Raw genomic sequence first — 18,973 nt, 5'->3', positions numbered from 1 at the left:
AAGTGGCATCATCTTCATCACTCTTTTGTGGAGGTGAATTTGATGTGAGACAAGAGTTAAGGAACAAATAAATGAGAAGAGAAAGCTGTAGGCATCCCTTCAGTAGAGTCCCATCCTAAGTATCTTTTTCTTCACCTTGAAGAGTGGACACAAGTGTCGGGACAACAAAGCTTCAAAGACCTGTTCCCAAACCAGCACTGTGATGCAGGTCGCTGCCATATTTTAGATTTGTAGCCTGAGCATGGTCAAGTGGTTCTGAAACACTGAAGGCAAATCCTAAATTGAAGGTGAGTTCAGATAGAATCTGCGTAATTTCAGTGTGATAAGTGGTTGCCCTTTTTCTTGTGGCACAGTGGGTCAGACTGGGGCAGTCACAGCTGATATCTTTATCAAGTCCTTCTTCACAATCGTTTCAGGGGCAGCAGCTCATTCTCAGCAGCAGGCAGGACTGGGTCGGTTCTGGAAGGAGCACAGATGGGAAAAGCAGTGTCACAGGGCACTGGCAGCTGCTGCCTTCTGCTTTGTCTATCCCAAATCAGTTTGGACCACTTCGTGTGATGAACCTTTGGAACAATCAGTGGCACAACACTTCGTGAAGCAAGAGGATCTATTTGTGGTGCTTTTTGTATTCAGTGATACACAAGTATTTCCATATTCCCTCCGTTTCTGTTGATAAATAACCTGGATACTCCTCATTGCCCTTGCCCAGGTACAAAGGAGAGAGCAAGCTCCATGCTGTGCCTCAGCTTTTTTCTCCTTGTTAGCTCTGCTCATAATAAAGATTTGTCCAGGGGAAGGACACTGATTGCTGCTTGTCCACAATATTTCCTCTGTGACCAGGTGATTGCACTGGGGAGGAGAAAAAGAGGGATGGCAAAACTGCACAGCAGGAAAACAAGACCAAATAGTAGGAGAGAAGAACCTTTTTACCACAGGACAACTGGAGAAGGCCAGAAGAGGAGCTGTTACTGAACCATAATTTATTCTTTCCTATCTTTTGCCCAAGGAAGTTTGCAATTTTACCATCCTAGCCTCCAGTGTTTCAGTCAGTCTGTGCTAATTCTCTGTGCCTTCCTCCCCACCCCCATCACCACCCACACTCCGACTTAAGCTGTATCTTTGTCTTCTAAAGCAGCTTGAATCACCATTTCAGACCCTCCAGATTTATGGTTAAAATTAAAGTTTTGGCAAGCTTCTGTCACCACATTGCCCATTACTGTGGTACAATATAATGTAATTAATGTTTTTATGTTTAAGGAAGAAGAGGCACATATGTTCCTCAGCTGCTGATGAACGGATTTATAGGTAACACATCTGAGTCAGTGCCCATGTTTAGACATTACCCTGACAGATCACTAATCATTTTCTAAAAGCTGTGCACCATTGCCCTGCTTCCCTAGATGTGCAAGCAGGACTGCACTGGGATACCATAGCGTGATGATAGATTTCAGGTGACACAAGGGGAGGAAGCAAAACATCAGTAAATGTTTCAGCATATCTATCTCTTCATAAGCAGATGTTCTTGTTTAACACGTACCATTAACCCAGAGTACAGTGTGTGCTTTCTTAAAGAGAAACCCAGCCTGCTGGTAGGCGGCTCACAAAAGCACCTCGCCAGCCTGCGCTCTGCCCCAGGATCTTCAGTCCTCATCCTCTCCGTGTCCGAGTGGCAGCTGTCTTACCCACAGCTCACTGGAGAAGTCAGCTTGTGACTTGCATGGATCCCTTCCATCTCCCCATTCCCATTTTGATTGAGCTTAGTTGGGATGCCTGTCTCATAGTGCTGGAGCAGTGAGGCTGGCTGGGGCCCTGGCAGGAGGGCAGGATGAAGAGCTGGATGCAGCCTCCCCTACTGCCGCCTAGGGAAGGTGTTCTGATGCTTGACAGCACTGCCCACTGTCTTTGCTGCAAGATAGATGTGTGTGCATGTGTACCTTCGTACATCCTCCAGCCACACCGCCTTTTCACAGCAGTCTTGCAAACTTGAGCCAAGACACAGCCCAGCAGTAGGGTGATCTTAGCAGCTTCCAGGCCCAGCCCACCTCCTGTCCCCTCCTCAACAGGACAAGGGGAGAAAATAAGATGAAAAAGCCCATAGGAGATAAATATAGGGAAATAGCTTACCATATAGCTTCACAGGCAAAAACAGACCCCATCTGAGCAAGATTAATTTATTGCCAATTAAAAACATAGTTGAATGGTGAGAAACAAAGATAAAAACTGAAATGCTTTCCCTGCAACCACCCTTCTCACGAGGCTCAACCTCACTCCATTTCTGCCCCCGCTTCCCACCCTGAGCAGCACTGGGCAGTGGGCAGGGGCCATGGTCAGTCCATAACAGCTCCTCTGTGCCAACCCACACATCCCACACTTCTCTGCTCCAACATGGGCCCTGCAGGGGCACAGCATCCCTCAGAGTGTGCCCACCCACCCCCAGCCTGGGGTCCAGCACAGGGAGGAATTCCTCCTCTTCATCTGAGAGCTGCAACTCTAAGCTCTAAGGGATTTTAATTAGTCTGAAAACATCAGTAAATCTTCTGCTGGGTTTACAGCTAGGGGCCGCTTTATGTGTCTGGGTGAGTCATCCTCTGCCCCCATCACAGGCCGCCTCTCAGCGCCCAGAGCACTCCATCAACTGCCGCTGGCTTAATGGCATTAAGGAAAAACAGCACCGTTCAGGAAAGTCTTTGCACAGAGCACGTTGGTTAACCTATACGGAAGCCCATTCTGGGCACTCTCGTACAGTGTTAAAGTGGCTTTAATTCAAGCTAGTGTTTGAGTTAAATCTAAATTAAATTTGAATTTAAATCATTAAATCTGTGCGGGGATTTAGTGTGGTTTACATAATCAATTTTGAGTTCATACCATTCATTAATTTGGATGACTACCATTCAATCTTTGCTTACTTAAAAATAGTTCTAATGCATTTATTAATATTGTAATACTCAAACTGGGTTATTCATGAAGAAACAGAGAGTTTGAGCTTTTTTTGAAGTTTCACAAAATGCAAGTATGGTACTTAAGAAACTCATTTTGTTCTGATGTCCGTTAAGGGCAGGAAGGGCTTTTAGTTCCACTTGCAAAGCGCCTGTGTCATCCAGGTGTGAGGGACAGGGCTGTGTCCCCATCACTCGGCCGGGAGCTGTGTGCCATGCAGAGCCATGCCCTCCCTGTTCTGGGAGCATCCACAGGCCATGTGCTGTGCACACTGTGGTCATGGGCACAGGTAGGGCTGCAGGTCGGCCTCCCATTGTGCTCCCTCAGCTTTGCATACTGCAGCCCGGCCCGTGCACTCACCCAGCTCCACATTATCCTCTGCTGGAGGCAGGCGCAGGAGTGATGGTGCACAGCAAGGCTGGGCTAGCCACACAACTCCTACCTATTGCCTGGAGCAAAGTGCTCAGCTCGAGTGAGGGGTTTGTGTGGGTGCTTTGGATCCATCTCTTCCTCAGAGATTGAAGCACTTTTGAAAAATGCAGCCTTCAGTGGAGGAGTTCCTGCCTTTTTCCCTTCTCCAGGAAACGCCAGCCATGTTTGATTAAAATCCCACCTGTCACTGGATTTCAGAGGGATGCAGAATGGATTCATTTTACAGTATCAGAACCTGCTGCTAACAAAAATAGCTTTCACTCTCCCCAGGTCTCCTAATCATTTCAGGAGACAAGCATAGAAGAGGATATCTCAGCTGACACTGGAGAGCACAAATGTTGACACAAATATGAATCTGAATTTTCTGACAGTAGTTGATTGTGTTGCTTTAGAAGGTTTAACAGACATGCCACTCAGCCGACAAGGCCCTGTTTAATGCTTCACTTTAAGTATTTGTATGATCTTCAGGGTTGTCAGTTCTGGGAATTACAGTTTGAGAGCGGTTTTGGCAATCTCCCTGTATGTTACACAGGGAAAAGCACAATAACTGCTGCTTTTTCAGTCTGGCCTGCTGGTAATCTGAAATCACGTGGCATCTACTTTCTGGAGTGGTCAGTAAATCTTTTTCATGCTTTCCTTGCTTTATAATGTCAACTTCTCATTGATGCAAGTGTTCATTATGCCAACCAGGTGTGTACAAAAGCAATTCCTGTGTCACACGTGGCTGTGTCCTATCCATGTTCTCTGGAACTCCATCTCTGGTTGCTTTTACTTCAGGACCTCAGACTGAAAATCTCATACTAGCCACTTTTGTATTGCTCTTAATTTTCCATGGGTAAGGGAAATCCAGTTTCAAACAGTTCAAACAACATTGGAATATTTTTCAATGTAGTGATTTCTCTTTTGTTCAGCCAAAAATGTTTGGCATGAATTCATAGTTAGAAGCAACAAGAATATTCAGATGAAGGGCTAGCCTGCTTTGAACAGAAGTACACTGCTGTGTTACACTTGTAAGGATGCATTTGTATGCTGTTTGCTTCTGGGGATCTGAAATTTCATGGGAATGCACTGAAAATGATTAAAAATTAAACTTTGTAACTGCTTTATATGTTCGACATTAACATCGTCTTTCATTGTTTTCTAATAGCGATAATTAGGTGTTGCATTACTCTAGGGTAAGCCTTGTAGCACCCCTGGGAAGGCTTTTATGCACAATATAAATACTGCTGTATACATAAAACTAAATTTAGTTGAGATAAAGCCTCTGCTGGTTTCATTTCCTTAATATTTGCTTTCACCCTTTTCCTTCAGACCCAGACGGTTCTTTCGAAGTTTCCTTTTACTGGCTTTCTTTCATTCCTTTTACATCTAAGCTGCCATTTATCTCAGACCTTTCATTCTGCACGAGTGTCATCCTCACCACACGGGTGGACTTAACCAAGCAGCTAATGCTATTACAGTGCTGGATCCTCCTGTACTGGGCTGTTAACGCACATCAGCATCAGCAAGGATGGGAAGCTGACAAGCACATGGGAACTGTCACATAGGGACCAATGTCTGCTGATCTGTAACTGATACACTCCCAGTGTCCTATTAGAATAAATGACGGTAGAAGCAAACTCTCCACACAGTAAATCTAGCAAACATTTTAAATATCTAACAGTAAAGACGATGAAAACAGCTTTCAGCATGGCAGGCTGGGCCACCTCTGGGCCATCTCTGTGCCGACAAGCAGTCCTCATGGTCTCTGGAGTTCTTTAGGGAGGACAAAGAAATAGCAGCCTAACTATGTAATAGTAATTTCAAAAGCAATAACAAAATATTATAATTGTGAGGGTGGTGAGACACTGGAACAGGTTGCCCAGCGAGGCAGTGGATGCCCCCTCCCTGGAAGCAATCAAAGCCAGGCTGCATGGGGCTGTGAGCAATCTGGTCTGGAGGGAGGTGTCCCTGCCTACAGCAGGGGGTTGGAACTAGATATCATAAAGATCCTTTCCAAACCATTTTTTATTTGTTTTTTTTTAATTATTATTTGTAATAATAATATAAAAATAACAAAGGCTGAGTCAGCAATAAGAAGATCTGCATGTTTTCAGCATTTCTGAACACAAAGAGATCCCGTCCCCAGTCTCAGCAGCTCTGCCACTGTTCTATTCCTGCCGTCTGGGTGGCCTCTTCTTTGGAGATTCTGAGGCCTGGGAGTTGGCCTTCCTCTTTGGGGCTCGCTGGGTCCCCTCAGGTGGGCTGGTGCCAGAAGGCCCTGCCACCGGCTCTTCTGGCACCTCGTGAGCCACGGCCTGCTCTGCACTGCCAGTCACACGGTTGGAATGTGAGCGGCTGGGACTCCGACTGAGCTCTTCTGCTGTCCCGCCCGGCATTTCGCCCCTGATGGGGCTTGCAGGGATGCTGGAGGGTGCTGGGCCGGGGACAGCAGCCTCCTCTCCTGGGGCAGCTCTGGGCTGTGATGCAGAGTTGGCCTCCTCTGCCCCAGCAGCAGGAGGGACGTTGAGGCCCAGCCGGCGGTGGGCCTCTCTGCCACACCTCCGCACGGTGAAAGCGATGAACTGCTGTACGAAGGTCACCGTGCGGCCCTCCAGGTCGGAATCCAGAGTTTCTACTAGGACCTCCTCCTCCAAGCCGATGTGGAGCAGGGCCCAGATGACACTCTGTGCCAATATATTTGCATGTATCTCGTCGTTGCCCAGGATGCGGTGCAGTTTTCGTCGCAGCCAGGACCACAGAGGCTGCAGCAGGGCCGGGTGGTCCCTGAAGACGGTAGCCCAGGTGTCAGGGGAGAGGCCGCCCAGAAGACGCCTGGGCACTTCAGGCCTTGGCCAGACTTCCTGGTTGACTGTGGGGTCCCATGTGGCAGTGGATGCCCCTGCATCTGGTCTAAAGACCAGCTCCTTAAAGTCATCGTCTGCTTGCACGGTGTGGATGATGGACTGCACACCTCGTTTGCAAAGTGGGCACTGTAGCCTGATCCTAGTCCACTGCTCAATGCAGGGAAAGCAGAACTGGTGGCAGCACGGCATGGTGTACGCCACGCTGTCCCAGTTCTCCAGGCATATGGGGCAGCGGGTGTCTAATTCTGCCTCCATGGTTCCAACAGTTGCAGCAGGCTAGAGGGAGTGGGAGATGGCAATGCACTCCCCAGCAGTAACGCGACAGCAGCAGGTGTCACTCTGGAAGAGGATAAGCAACATGAGTCACACACCAGCCTGGGAAGGGTCCCTCAAGATGGCCCCCCCAGCCATCAGTCCCTGTGCCGCCTACCTATGCCGCTGCACGCGCCTCTCTGGGATGTCCCGTCTGTCTGCTCCCAGCAGGGTCGGGATAAAGAACAAATGGCTCTGAGACAGCAACTGAGAGCTGCGCTAGCAGCACCCAGAGCACGTTTCAGCACCAAAGCTCGCGCTTCTCACACTCCAGTCCTCGCACTCACGCTCGGTCGGAGTCCAGGCACGAACTGCTGGGCAGGGCCACTGCACCCACAGTAAGGCAGTGGGGGCTGTGAGGTCACAATCAGTTGCCTGGAGATGTCTCAGGTCATCACTTGGCCAAGCTGCTGGGCGTCACTTCCACTTGACCTACACTTGTGGACATAACTGCCAACGCCACAGTGACGCCACAGTCCATTGCTGGGTCATCACAGTGAGCAGTCCTCCGCTGCTGCACTTGCCCCAGCCCCCAGCACAAGTTTCTGGGTCTTTCCCAGTGCCACTTCCCACTCCGTTCCCCACATCTCGTGTGCTTGGCACTGGTGTTTCACACCTATCACCAGGGTCTTGGCCACATCTTCCCATGGGCCCCATCAGGTCACTCTGGCCATGGCATGTACAGCAAGAAGGTTTATTCAGTAAAAGTTTGTGTTTCTCTCTGATAGTTGGACATGATCATCTTAGACGTCTTTTCCAACGTTAATGATTCTAAGAGATTCTCTCAGCCTAACTTCTGGTTTCCAGTTTAACATTCCTGGCTGCTGCATAACAATCCAAATTCTTCACAGATATCTTCACTGAGACAGTGTCATAAGATACCCCAAAGTAAATGAGTGTTCAGTTCGTCCCCCTGCCCAGAGTGATGGACATAAGGAAGTTAAGCAGAAAAGTTAATGGTTGGTGAAGCTGGGAGAAGTGCCGTAAGAACACTGCTGTCATACTTGCCCATTTCAGAAATTTTTAGTTGTGATTGCTAGATGTGGACAGTGTGTTCCTACTTTTGGTGCTTACAGAACTAAAAAATTCCTTCCAGATAAAACCTGGAGCAGTAGTCATGTACAATAGAGAGGCACCCTGGAGCTCCCGGTGTGTATCTGATCTGAAGGTCTCAACTACAGGGATACTAATCCTAACTTTCAACAATAGGAAAATGGAGAAAGTGATAATAAAAATAAAGCTGCAGGTAATAATTGTCTGAGCATGAATTGTAGAATTGAATCTTCAGTATTGAAAGCCTCCATGGAAAAACCACATAGATTGCCAAATGTTATTTATTTAGTATTGTTATTACAGCTATTATTATGACGATTTGCGTGACAGACTGGAGATGAGTGACCACCTGCTGTTTGCATTGATGTTCAATTTACAAACAGTCAAGTACCATTTGGTTTGTGCCAGCTTGCTGCATTACTTTACCCATAAAAGATATTGTGTAACCTAATGGCAGCTTTTTAACTAAAAATAGGTGTTCTGCTTATATCCAGGAGAAAGCTGGTATTTAGTGATTACAATACAATGTATTCAGATTTTCTCAGCTGCTTCAAGCTGGAAGAACAGCTTTCTCAGCTACAACAAATGGGGCAAACCTCCTTAGAGGAAATTTAGTAAAGCCAGCAAGCTGGGAGACAAGACAATTGGATAAATTTACTACTGCCATAGCACTGCAAGTGCCTGTGTGACCTTGGGCTAGCCTTCAGATGTGGGTTAGAAGGACCGGGCTCTCCCAGCTCCCCCTGGAGATCCAGCAGGCCCATGGTCTGCGCACTTAGGGAAATCCAGCCCTTAATCTTCATCATTTGTCATTCTGATACCACACAAAGGTAAAGGGATCTTTTGCACTGACCTCACCAAGTCAGACCGGGCCCTCACTTATGGGGTCCAATCCAAATGCAAAGATTTTTATTTTTCCTGTCATGACAGATCACCTGTCCAGAAAGAGGTCAGTTAGTGCAGCTACCTGGGAAGGCAAGTGTCGGCTGTGTGCAGAGGGAGAAGCTGTGAGGCAGAGCTCTCAGGAGCTGCTGTTATATCACGCTGTGGCTTTGGGCGAGAAACTTCACCTCCGTCTTTTAGGAAACCTGCCTGCAGTACTTATATCGCTTAATTGTTATTTACAAAGCACTCAGGGATTGCTGCAGATACAATCCTCCAGAAATTAAACCCACAGTAATGTGCAGCAAACAGGCTGAGGAGCAGATCAGTGGCTGTGCAGGCAGAGAGGCTGTTCAGATCCCCATTGCCAGTGTCTGGTCATAGAATGCTTTAAACTGCGGCATACAGAGACATTTCTTACTCATTAACAGCCCTATTGCATGATGAAAGGGAAGGCAAATTCTGCAACCATTTTGCTGATGTTAAGGATTTCATACACATAATAAATTACATGTGAACATCGTTGCCATGCATCCATCCCAGAATTCAGCCCCTCGGGGACTCAATCATGCTGTTCTCCTGTAGGTAGGAATATCAATGCGCCAAAACAATGAGCTAAATCTGCACGTATCTCATCAGTAGACATAGTGAAGATAACATAAAAGGGGAGTGAAGGAATGCGGACCTCTCTTCCTACCTGATCGGGGGAGAAGGTTACCGACCTCATCATCTAATGTAATAAACACCATCCAGGTAGGGAGCTATCACAGAGCCCTGAGCAATGCGAAGCCCCACGGAATGAGATACAGTGCAGTACATGCAACTTTCATAAAGATTACTGTGTGGGTAGTTTTTGTTTTTGAGAAGAAGAAAGGAGGAGGCTGTGAGCCCAGCCATGAAATGTGGGCTGGCAACAACCAGCCTTTTCTCACAGCACCCTCGTGTGCCTTCAGCAGAAAGTGCTCCGTGTCACTGGGGGAGCACTGCGCCTCTCTGCAGCACTGTAACTTGTTGAAAGAACTCATTTAAATTAAATAGGACAGCCAGTACATATTAATTAAGTATCAATTGATTCTTAAAAGAGTACTTATTGAGGGTTCTCAAGTTGGGAAGGGATAAATCTGGCTGTCATGTAATTAATTCAGAATGACACAGGCAACAAATGCATATTACATATTTTTCCTCCGAATATTAACTTGTAAAGAATGCTTACATATCCAATTAACATTTAACAAGATAACCTTATACTATGTTAATTAGCTATCTGCTAATTAAAAATGTACCAAAATTAATATAGACATTAGGCAAGTCAACTGTATAACTGCTTGTGCACAAGGGAGAATCAACATGGAATATTTGGAAGAGCTCTGAGAGGCAAAACATAGGAGAATCTCCACCTGTTATGTCCTTGTCGCTGCTGGTTTGAGGTGCCAGTATCCGGCCAAAGGAAACGAAGAGCAGGTGGGTTTCCCTTCCATCAATATGTAATGAATTGCTTTCTGGACAGATCTCATCCCAGTGGTGTTGGTTCCCAGTACTTTGGGGACCTTACAGAATTAGACTGGATGCTTTTATTTGGTTTTGGTCTTACATGTGATGGATCAAGAAAAAAGAAATAGGGATTTTGAGAACTATATGGAGAAGCAAATGAGCAGGGAACTCAGCTGCCGTTAACCTAGGTGCCTTACTCAGCCTCTTGAATACACAGATACTGCAAGCATCTGACAGAAGTCCCCTGCAGACTAGAACAACATAACTGCAATGCACAATGGAAGGAGAGTGGGTGGCTGTCCTTGAGTTTTAAAGGACAGAAACAGTTCTTCTCCATTCTAATAAGACATTTTATAATACTGATGTTTGCATCTGTTTCACTGATTTTGGAGCTTGAGAGCTTCTTATTGTGCCTGTGAAGAGCTACAGACCTCCACCGCAGGGTGGTTTTCTGAGGCAGAAAACCTTTTGCAGTAATTACAGCTAACTGGAAAATCAAGTCTGTTCGGATTTTAAAATCGATTATGATGTAAAGAATGTTTCAAATTTGCCTGCTTAGAGATGGAATAATGCTAAAAAGCAAAGCAGAACTAGAAGGAAATCGTCATGCTTTGTCTCTCCTCCTGCACAAATGGAGCTCTTGCCTACAAAGGCCCATGCGATGGGAGTGCAGTTTCCAGCCGGCACACAGATGTGAGTAGCTTCTTCATGGACAATTCAGAGTACTGTAATCATTTTGGAAACTGTCTTGCATTCGTTAGTTTAAGAGTTCACTCAGTTATGTCCTCCGCACGTGTTTTATTTCTGAGTGTGCATGCACATGTATAGCTGATGGACCTCTGAATCTTCTGGCTGGATGGGGCTGTGAGCAACCTGGTCTGGAGGGAGGTGTCCCTGCCTACAGCAGGGGGTTGGAACTAGATACCATAAAGATCCTTTCCAAACCATTTTTTATTTGTTTTTTTTTAATTATTATTTGTAATAATAATATAAAAATAACAAAGGCTGAGTCATCAATAAGAAGATCTGCATGTTTTCAGCATTTCTGAACACAAAGAGATCCCGTCCCCAGTCTCAGCAGCTCTGCCACTGTTCTATTCCTGCCGTCTGGGTGGCCTCTTCTTTGGAGATTCTGAGGCCTGGGAGTTGGCCTTCCTCTTTGGGGCTCGTTGGTTCCCCTCAGGTGGGCTGGTGCCAGAAGGCCCTGCCACCGGCTCTTCTGGCACCTCGTGAGCCACGGCCTGCTCTGCACTGCCAGTCACACGGTTGGAATGTGAGCGGCTGGGACTCCGACTGAGCTCTTCTGCTGTCCCGCCCGGCATTTCGCCCCTGATGGGGCTTGCAGGGTTGCTGGAGGGTGCTGGGCCGGGGACAGCAGCCTCCTCTCCTGGGGCAGCTCTGGGCTGTGATGCAGAGTTGGCCTCCTCTGCCCCAGCAGCAGGAGGGACGTTGAGGCCCAGCCGGCGGTGGGCCTCTCTGCCACACCTCCGCACGGTGAAAGCGATGAACTGCTGTACGAAGGTCACCGTGCGGCCCTCCAGGTCGGAATCCAGAGTTTCTACTAGGACCTCCTCCTCCAAGCCGATGTGGAGCAGGGCCCAGATGACACTCTGTGCCAATATATTTGCATGTATCTCGTCGTTGCCCAGGATGCGGTGCAGTTTTCGTCGCAGCCAGGACCACAGAGGCTGCAGCAGGGCCGGGTGGTCCCTGAAGACAGTAGCCCAGGTGTCAGGGGAGAGGCCGCCCAGAAGACGCCTGGGCACTTCAGGCCTTGGCCAGACTTCCTGGTTGACTGTGGGGTCCCATGTGGCAGTAGATGCCCCTGCATCTGGTCTAAAGACCAGCTCCTTAAAGTCATCGTCTGCTTGCACGGTGTGGATGATGGACTGCACACCTCGTTTGCAAAGTGGGCACTGTAGCCTGATCCTAGTCCACTGCTCGATGCAGGGAAAGCAGAACTGGTGGCAGCACGGCATGGTGTACGCCACGCTGTCCCAGTTCTCCAGGCATATGGGGCAGCGGGTGTCTAATTCTGCCTCCATGGTTCCAACAGTTGCAGCAGGCTAGAGGGAGTGGGAGATGGCAACGCACTCCCCAGCAGTAACGCTGCAGCAGCAGGTGTCACTCTGGAAGAGGATAAGCAACATGAGTCACACACCAGCCTGGGAAGGATCCCTCAAGATGGCCCCCCCAGCCATCAGTCCCTGTGCCGCCTACCTATGCCGCTGCACGTGCCTCTCTGGGATGTCCCGTCTGTCTGCTCCCAGCAGGGTCGGGATAAAGAACAAATGGCTCTGAGACAGCAACTGAGAGCTGCGCTAGCAGCACCCAGAGCACGTTTCAGCACCAAAGCTCGCGCTTCTCACACTCCAATCCTCGCACTCACGCTCGGTCGGAGTCCAGGCACGAACTGCTGGGCAGGGCCGCTGCACCCACAGTAAGGCAGTGGGGGCTGTGAGGTCACAATCAGTTGCCTGGAGATGTCTCAGGTCATCACTTGGCCAAGCTGCTGGGCGTCACTTCCACTTGACCTACACTTGTGGACATAACTGCCAACGCCACAGTGACGCCACAGTCCATTGCTGGGTCATCACAGTGAGCAGTCCTCCGCTGCTGCACTTGCCCCAGCCCCCAGCACAAGTTTCTGGGTCTTTCCCAGTGCCACTTCCCACTCCGTTCCCCACATCTCGTGTGCTTGGCACTGGTGTTTCACACCTATCACCAGGGTCTTGGCCACATCTTCCCATGGGCCCCATCAGGTCACTCTGGCCATGGCATGTACAGCAAGAAGGTTTATTCAGTAAAAGTTTGTGTTTCTCTCTGATAGTTGGACTTGATCATCTTAGACGTCTTTTCCAACGTTAATGATTCTAAGAGATTCTCTCAGCCTAACTTCTGGTTTCCAGTTTAACATTCCTGGCTGCTGCATAACAATCCAAATTCTTCACAGATATCTTCACTGAGACAGTGTCATAAGATACCCCAAAGTAAATGAGTGTTCAGTTCGTCCCCTTGCCCAGAGTGATGGACATAAGGAAGTTAAGCAGAAAAGTTAACGGTTGGTGAAGCTGGGAGAAGTGCCGTAAGAACACTGCTGTCATACTTGCCCATTTCAGAAATTTTTAGTTGTGATTGCTAGATGTGGACAGTGTGTTCCTACTTTTGGTGCCTACAGAACTAAAAAATTCCTTCCAGATAAAACCTGGAGCAGTAGTCATGTACAATAGAGAGGCACCCTGGAGCTCCCGGTGTGTATCTGATCTGAAGGTCTCAACTACAGGGATACTAATCCTAACTTTCAACAATAGGAAAATGGAGAAAGTGATAATAAAAATAAAGCAGCGGGTAATAATTGTCTGAGCATATAGACATTAGGCAAGTCAACTATATAACTGCTTGTGCACAAGGGAGAATCAACATGGAATATTTGGAAGAGCTCTGAGAGGCAAAACATAGGAGAATCTCCACCTGTTATGTCCTTGTCGCTGCTGGTTTGAGGTGCCAGTATCCGGCCAAAGGAAACGAGGAGCAGGCGGGTTTCCCTTCCATCAATATGTAATGAATTGCTTTCTGGACAGATCTCATCCCAGTGGTGTTGGTTCCCAGTACTTTGGGGACCTTACAGAATTAGACTGGATGCTTTTATTTGGTTTTGGTCTTACATGTGATGGATCAAGAAAAAAGAAATAGGGACTTTGAGAACTATATGGAGAAGCAAATGAGCAGGGAACTCAGCTGCCGTTAACCTAGGCGCCTTACTCAGCCTCTTGAATACACAGATACTGCAAGCATCTGACAGAAGTCCCCTGCAGACTAGAACAACATAACTGCAATGCACAATGGAAGGAGAGTGAGTGGCTGTCCTTGAGTTTTAAAGGACAGAAACAGTTCTTCTCCATTCTAATAAGACATTTTATAATACTGATGTTTGCATCTGTTTCACTGATTTTGGAGCTTGAGAGCTTCTTATTGTGCCTGTGAAGAGCTACAGACCTCCACCGCAGGGTGGTTTTCTGAGGCAGAAAACCTTTTGCAGTAATTACAGCTAACTGGAAAATCAAGTCTGTTCGGATTTTAAAATCGATTATGATGTAAAGAATGTTTCAAATTTGCCTGCTTAGAAATGGAATAATACTAAAAAGCAAAGCAGAACTAGAAGGAAATCGCCATGCTTTGTCTCTCCTCCTGCACAAATGGAGCTCTTGCCTACAAAGGCCCATGTGGTGGGAGCGCAGCTTCCAGCCGGCACACAGATGTGAGTAGCTTCTTCATGGACAATTCAGAGTACTGTAATCATTTTGGAAACTGTCTTGCATTCGTTAGTTTAAGAGTTCACTCAGTTATGTCCTCCGCACGTGTTTTATTTCTGAGTGTGCATGCACATGTATAGCTGATGGACCTCTGAATCTTCTGGCTGGATGGGGCTGTGAGCAACCTGGTCTGGAGGGAGGTGTCCCTGCCTACAGCAGGGGGTTGGAACTAGATACCATAAAGATCCTTTCCAAACCATTTTTTATTTGTTTTTTTTTAATTATTATTTGTAATAATAATATAAAAATAACAAAGGCTGAGTCATCAATAAGAAGATCTGCATGTTTTCAGCATTTCTGAACACAAAGAGATCCCGTTCCCAGTCTCAGCAGCTCTGCCACTGTTCTATTCCTGCCGTCTGGGTGGCCTCTTCTTTGGAGATTCTGAGGCCTGGGAGTTGGCCTTCCTCTTTGGGGCTCGCCGGGTCCCCTCAGGTGGGCTGGTGCCAGAAGGCCCTGCCACCGGCTCTTCTGGCACCTCGTGAGCCACGGCCTGCTCTGCACTGCCAGTCACACGGTTGGAATGTGAGCGGCTGGGACTCCGACTGAGCACTTCTGCTGTCCCGCCCGGCATTTCGCCCCTGATGGGGCTTGCAGGGATGCTGGAGGGTGCTGGGCCGGGGACAGCAGCCTCCTCTCCTGGGGCAGCTCTGGGCTGTGATGCAGAGTTGGCCTCCTCTGCCCCAGCAGCAGGAGGGACGTTGAGGCCCAGCCGGCGGTGGGCCTCTCTGCCACACCTCCGCACGGTGAAAGCGATGAACTGCTGTACGAAGGTCACCGTGCGGCCCTCCAGGTCGGAATCCAGAGTTTCTACTAGGACCTCCTCCTCCAAGCCGATGTGGAGCAGGGCCCAGATGACACTCTGTGCCAATATATTTGCATGTATCTCGTCGTTGCCCAGGATGCGGTGCAGTTTTCGTCGCAGCCAGGACCACAGGGGCTGCAGCAGGGCCGGGTGGTCCCTGAAGACGGTAGCCCAGGTTTCAGGGGAGAGGCCGCCCAGAAGACGCCTGGGCACTTCAGGCCTTGGCCAGACTTCCTGGTTGACTGTGGGGTCCCATGTGGCAGTGGATGCCCCTGCATCTGGTCTAAAGACCAGCTCCTTAAAGTCATCGTCTGCTTGCACGGTGTGGATGATGGACTGCACACCTCGTTTGCAAAGTGGGCACTGTAGCCTGATCCTAGTCCACTGCTCGATGCAGGGAAAGCAGAACTGGTGGCAGCACGGCATGGTGTACGCCACGCTGTCCCAGTTCTCCAGGCATATGGGGCAGCGGGTGTCTAATTCTGCCTCCATGGTTCCAACAGTTGCAGCAGGCTAGAGGGAGTGGGAGATGGCAATGCACTCCCCAGCAGTAACGCGACAGCAGCAGGTGTCACTCTGGAAGAGGATAAGCAACATGAGTCACACACCAGCCTGGGAAGGGTCCCTCAAGATGGCCCCCCCAGCCATCAGTCCCTGTGCCGCCTACCTATGCCGCTGCACGCGCCTCTCTGGGATGTCCCGTCTGTCTGCTCCCAGCAGGGTCGGGATAAAGAACAAATGGCTCTGAGACAGCAACTGAGAGCTGCGCTAGCAGCACCCAGAGCACGTTTCAGCACCAAAGCTCGCGCTTCTCACACTCCAGTCCTCGCACTCACGCTCGGTCGGAGTCCAGGCACGAACTGCTGGGCAGGGCCGCTGCACCCACAGTAAGGCAGTGGGGGCTGTGAGGTCACAATCAGTTGCCTGGAGATGTCTCAGGTCATCACTTGGCCAAGCTGCTGGGCGTCACTTCCACTTGACCTACACTTGTGGACATAACTGCCAACGCCACAGTGACGCCACAGTCCATTGCTGGGTCATCACAGTGAGCAGTCCTCCGCTGCTGCACTTGCCCCAGCCCCCAGCACAAGTTTCTGGGTCTTTCCCAGTGCCACTTCCCACTCCGTTCCCCACATCTCGTGTGCTTGGCACTGGTGTTTCACACCTATCACCAGGGTCTTGGTCACATCTTCCCATGGGCCCCATCAGGTCACTCTGGCCATGGCATGTACAGCAAGAAGGTTTATTCAGTAAAAGTTTGTGTTTCTCTCTGATAGTTGGACATGATCATCTTAGACGTCTTTTCCAACGTTAATGATTCTAAGAGATTCTCTCAGCCTAACTTCTGGTTTCCAGTTTAACATTCCTGGCTGCTGCATAACAATCCAAATTCTTCACAGATATCTTCACTGAGACAGTGTCATAAGATACCCCAAAGTAAATGAGTGTTCAGTTCGTCCCCCTGCCCAGAGTGATGGACATAAGGAAGTTAAGCAGAAAAGTTAATGGTTGGTGAAGCTGGGAGAAGTGCCGTAAGAACACTGCTGTCATACTTGCCCATTTCAGAAATTTTTAGTTGTGATTGCTAGATGTGGACAGTGTGTTCCTACTTTTGGTGCTTACAGAACTAAAAAATTCCTTCCAGATAAAACCTGGAGCAGTAGTCATGTACAATAGAGAGGCACCCTGGAGCTCCCGGTGTGTATCTGATCTGAAGGTCTCAACTACAGGGATACTAATCCTAACTTTCAACAATAGGAAAATGGAGAAAGTGATAATAAAAATAAAGCTGCGGGTAATAATTGTCTGAGCATATAGACATTAGGCAAGTCAACTGTATAACTGCTTGTGCACAAGGGAGAATCAACATCTAATATTTGGAAAAGCTCTGAGAGGCAAAACATAGGAGAATCTCCACCTGTTATGTCCTTGTCGCTGCAGGTTTGAGGTGCCAGTATCCGGCCAAAGGAAACGAGGAGCAGGCGGGTTTCCCTTCCATCAATATGTAATGAATTGCTTTCTGGACAGATCTCATCCCAGTGGTGTTGGTTCCCAGTACTTTGGGGACCTTACAGAATTAGACTGGATGCTTTTATTTGGTTTTGGTCTTACATGTGATGGATCAAGAAAAAAGAAATAGGGACTTTGAGAACTATATGGAGAAGCAAATGAGCAGGGAACTCAGCTGCCGTTAACCTAGGCGCCTTACACAGCCTCTTGAATACACAGATACTGCAAGCATCTGACAGAAGTCCCCTGCAGACTAGAACAACATAACTGCAATGCACAATGGAAGGAGAGTGAGTGGCTGTCCTTGAGTTTTAAAGGACAGAAACAGTTCTTCTCCATTCTAATAAGACATTTTATAATACTGATGTTTGCATCTGTTTCACTGATTTTGGAGCTTGAGAGCTTCTTATTGTGCCTGTGAAGAGCTACAGACCTCCACCGCAGGGTGGTTTTCTGAGGCAGAAAACCTTTTGCAGTAATTACAGCTAACTGGAAAATCAAGTCTGTTCGGATTTTAAAATCGATTATGATGTAAAGAATGTTTCAAATTTGCCTGCTTAGAAATGGAATAATACTAAAAAGCAAAGCAGAACTAGAAGGAAATCGCCATGCTTTGTCTCTCCTCCTGCACAAATGGAGCTCTTGCCTACAAAGGCCCATGTGGTGGGAGCGCAGCTTCCAGCCGGCACACAGATGTGAGTAGCTTCTTCATGGACAATTCAGAGTACTGTAATCATTTTGGAAACTGTCTTGCATTCGTTAGTTTAAGAGTTCACTCAGTTATGTCCTCCGCACGTGTTTTATTTCTGAGTGTGCATGCACATGTATAGCTGATGGACCTCTGAATCTTCTTCTGTGATTCCTGTACTTTTAGACTGTAGGACCAAAGTACTTCAAGGTGAAGCTGGCCTCTTTGACACCATAGTCCAGCAATATATGTTCAGACTTTACAATATTCAGTTTTTACCCAAGTTTAATCATAATGGGGATATAATTTCATCAGATGTTCAAGACCTATGTATTTAAAAACCTGGTAAGCTATAGCAGATGTGAAGAAGAGCAAAAGCAAAGCATAGAAAGCATTGAAGTGGTAAAAGGAAGAAAAATAGAACAGTTAGATAAATGCTGAGATGTAACAGTGAAGAGGAGTGGAGGAAGATACCGCAGAAAGTGTGAAGAAAAAAGACTGGTGTGGGAACAGGGAAGGAGGTGGAAGGTTTGTGCTAAAGTACTGGAAAAAGCTGAAAATTGACAGTGATTCTGTGGAGCTTTGGAGTGATCAGCAGGAAGGCAAGGAGGACATGGGAGGGAAAGACAGATGTCATGTTCTGTAGTGGCACTGACTGTGCTAATACCTGCTAAGCCTCTCAGTCCGCCCCTTGTAAATGAGAAGTTTTCAGAAGCCTGAGAAGAATCGGACTGATTTGACAGCCTAAGTGGTCACAAAAAAAAGTCTGGATGTCGTCTTTGTTCCCTCTGCCTCCTGCTGCTCCCTGAATCCTACAAGAAAGCATAGTCGTGCTCAGAAGCCTTTTCAATGGGCCTACATGTGGGGACTGTAAGATATTATTCTGTTACATCATTGTCTCAAAGCTTGCTGGGGACACAGATGAACAAGTCCAGGCAAGTCCTGGGCAGGGGTTGAGAAATCCTTTGTCTGGAGAACTTTGATGAACAAGTCCTGGGCAAGGGTTGTGAAATACTTTGTCTGAGGGACACAGATGGACAAGGCCAGGGGCAACAAGTGAGAGATAAGCTGCAGTCTTTTCTCTGGACTTATCTCAAGGAAGATGGCCATCTCAGGGGGTACTCACATGACTCTTGCTCAAGCACCCAGGGATGTCACGTAGGCAGAAAAAGAAGAAGGATAAAATGGGGACCTACAATCATGA

At 47.9% G+C, this 18,973-nt stretch overlaps 3 protein-coding genes and 1 long non-coding RNA gene across 4 annotated transcripts in view; 1 reads left to right on the top strand and 3 right to left on the bottom strand.

The window, feature by feature from the left end:
- LOC146543253 (uncharacterized) overlaps positions 1-18,973 on the top strand; it is a 51,554-nt gene that overhangs the window by 27,199 nt on the left and 5,382 nt on the right. The gene's annotated exons all lie outside the window — the stretch shown is intronic.
- Positions 5,520-6,470, bottom strand: LOC146543254 (E3 ubiquitin-protein ligase Topors-like). The gene has a single exon (XM_085237959.1). It carries the CDS (start codon positions 6,468-6,470, stop codon positions 5,520-5,522), a length of 951 nt encoding a protein of 316 aa, XP_085094085.1.
- On the bottom strand, positions 11,048-11,998 carry LOC109364264 (E3 ubiquitin-protein ligase Topors-like). The gene has a single exon (XM_085237916.1). It carries the CDS (start codon positions 11,996-11,998, stop codon positions 11,048-11,050), a length of 951 nt encoding a protein of 316 aa, XP_085094042.1.
- Positions 14,613-15,563, bottom strand: LOC109364801 (E3 ubiquitin-protein ligase Topors-like). The gene has a single exon (XM_085237974.1). The coding sequence runs from the start codon at positions 15,561-15,563 to the stop codon at positions 14,613-14,615; it is 951 nt and encodes a 316-aa protein (XP_085094100.1).

This window comes from Meleagris gallopavo, chromosome 16 (assembly GCF_905368555.1).
Source record: "Meleagris gallopavo chromosome 16, MGAL_WU_HG_1.1, whole genome shotgun sequence".
In the NCBI taxonomy this organism is placed as follows: Eukaryota; Metazoa; Chordata; class Aves; order Galliformes; family Phasianidae; genus Meleagris; species Meleagris gallopavo.
This window is presented reverse-complemented; position numbering and strand designations above follow the sequence as displayed.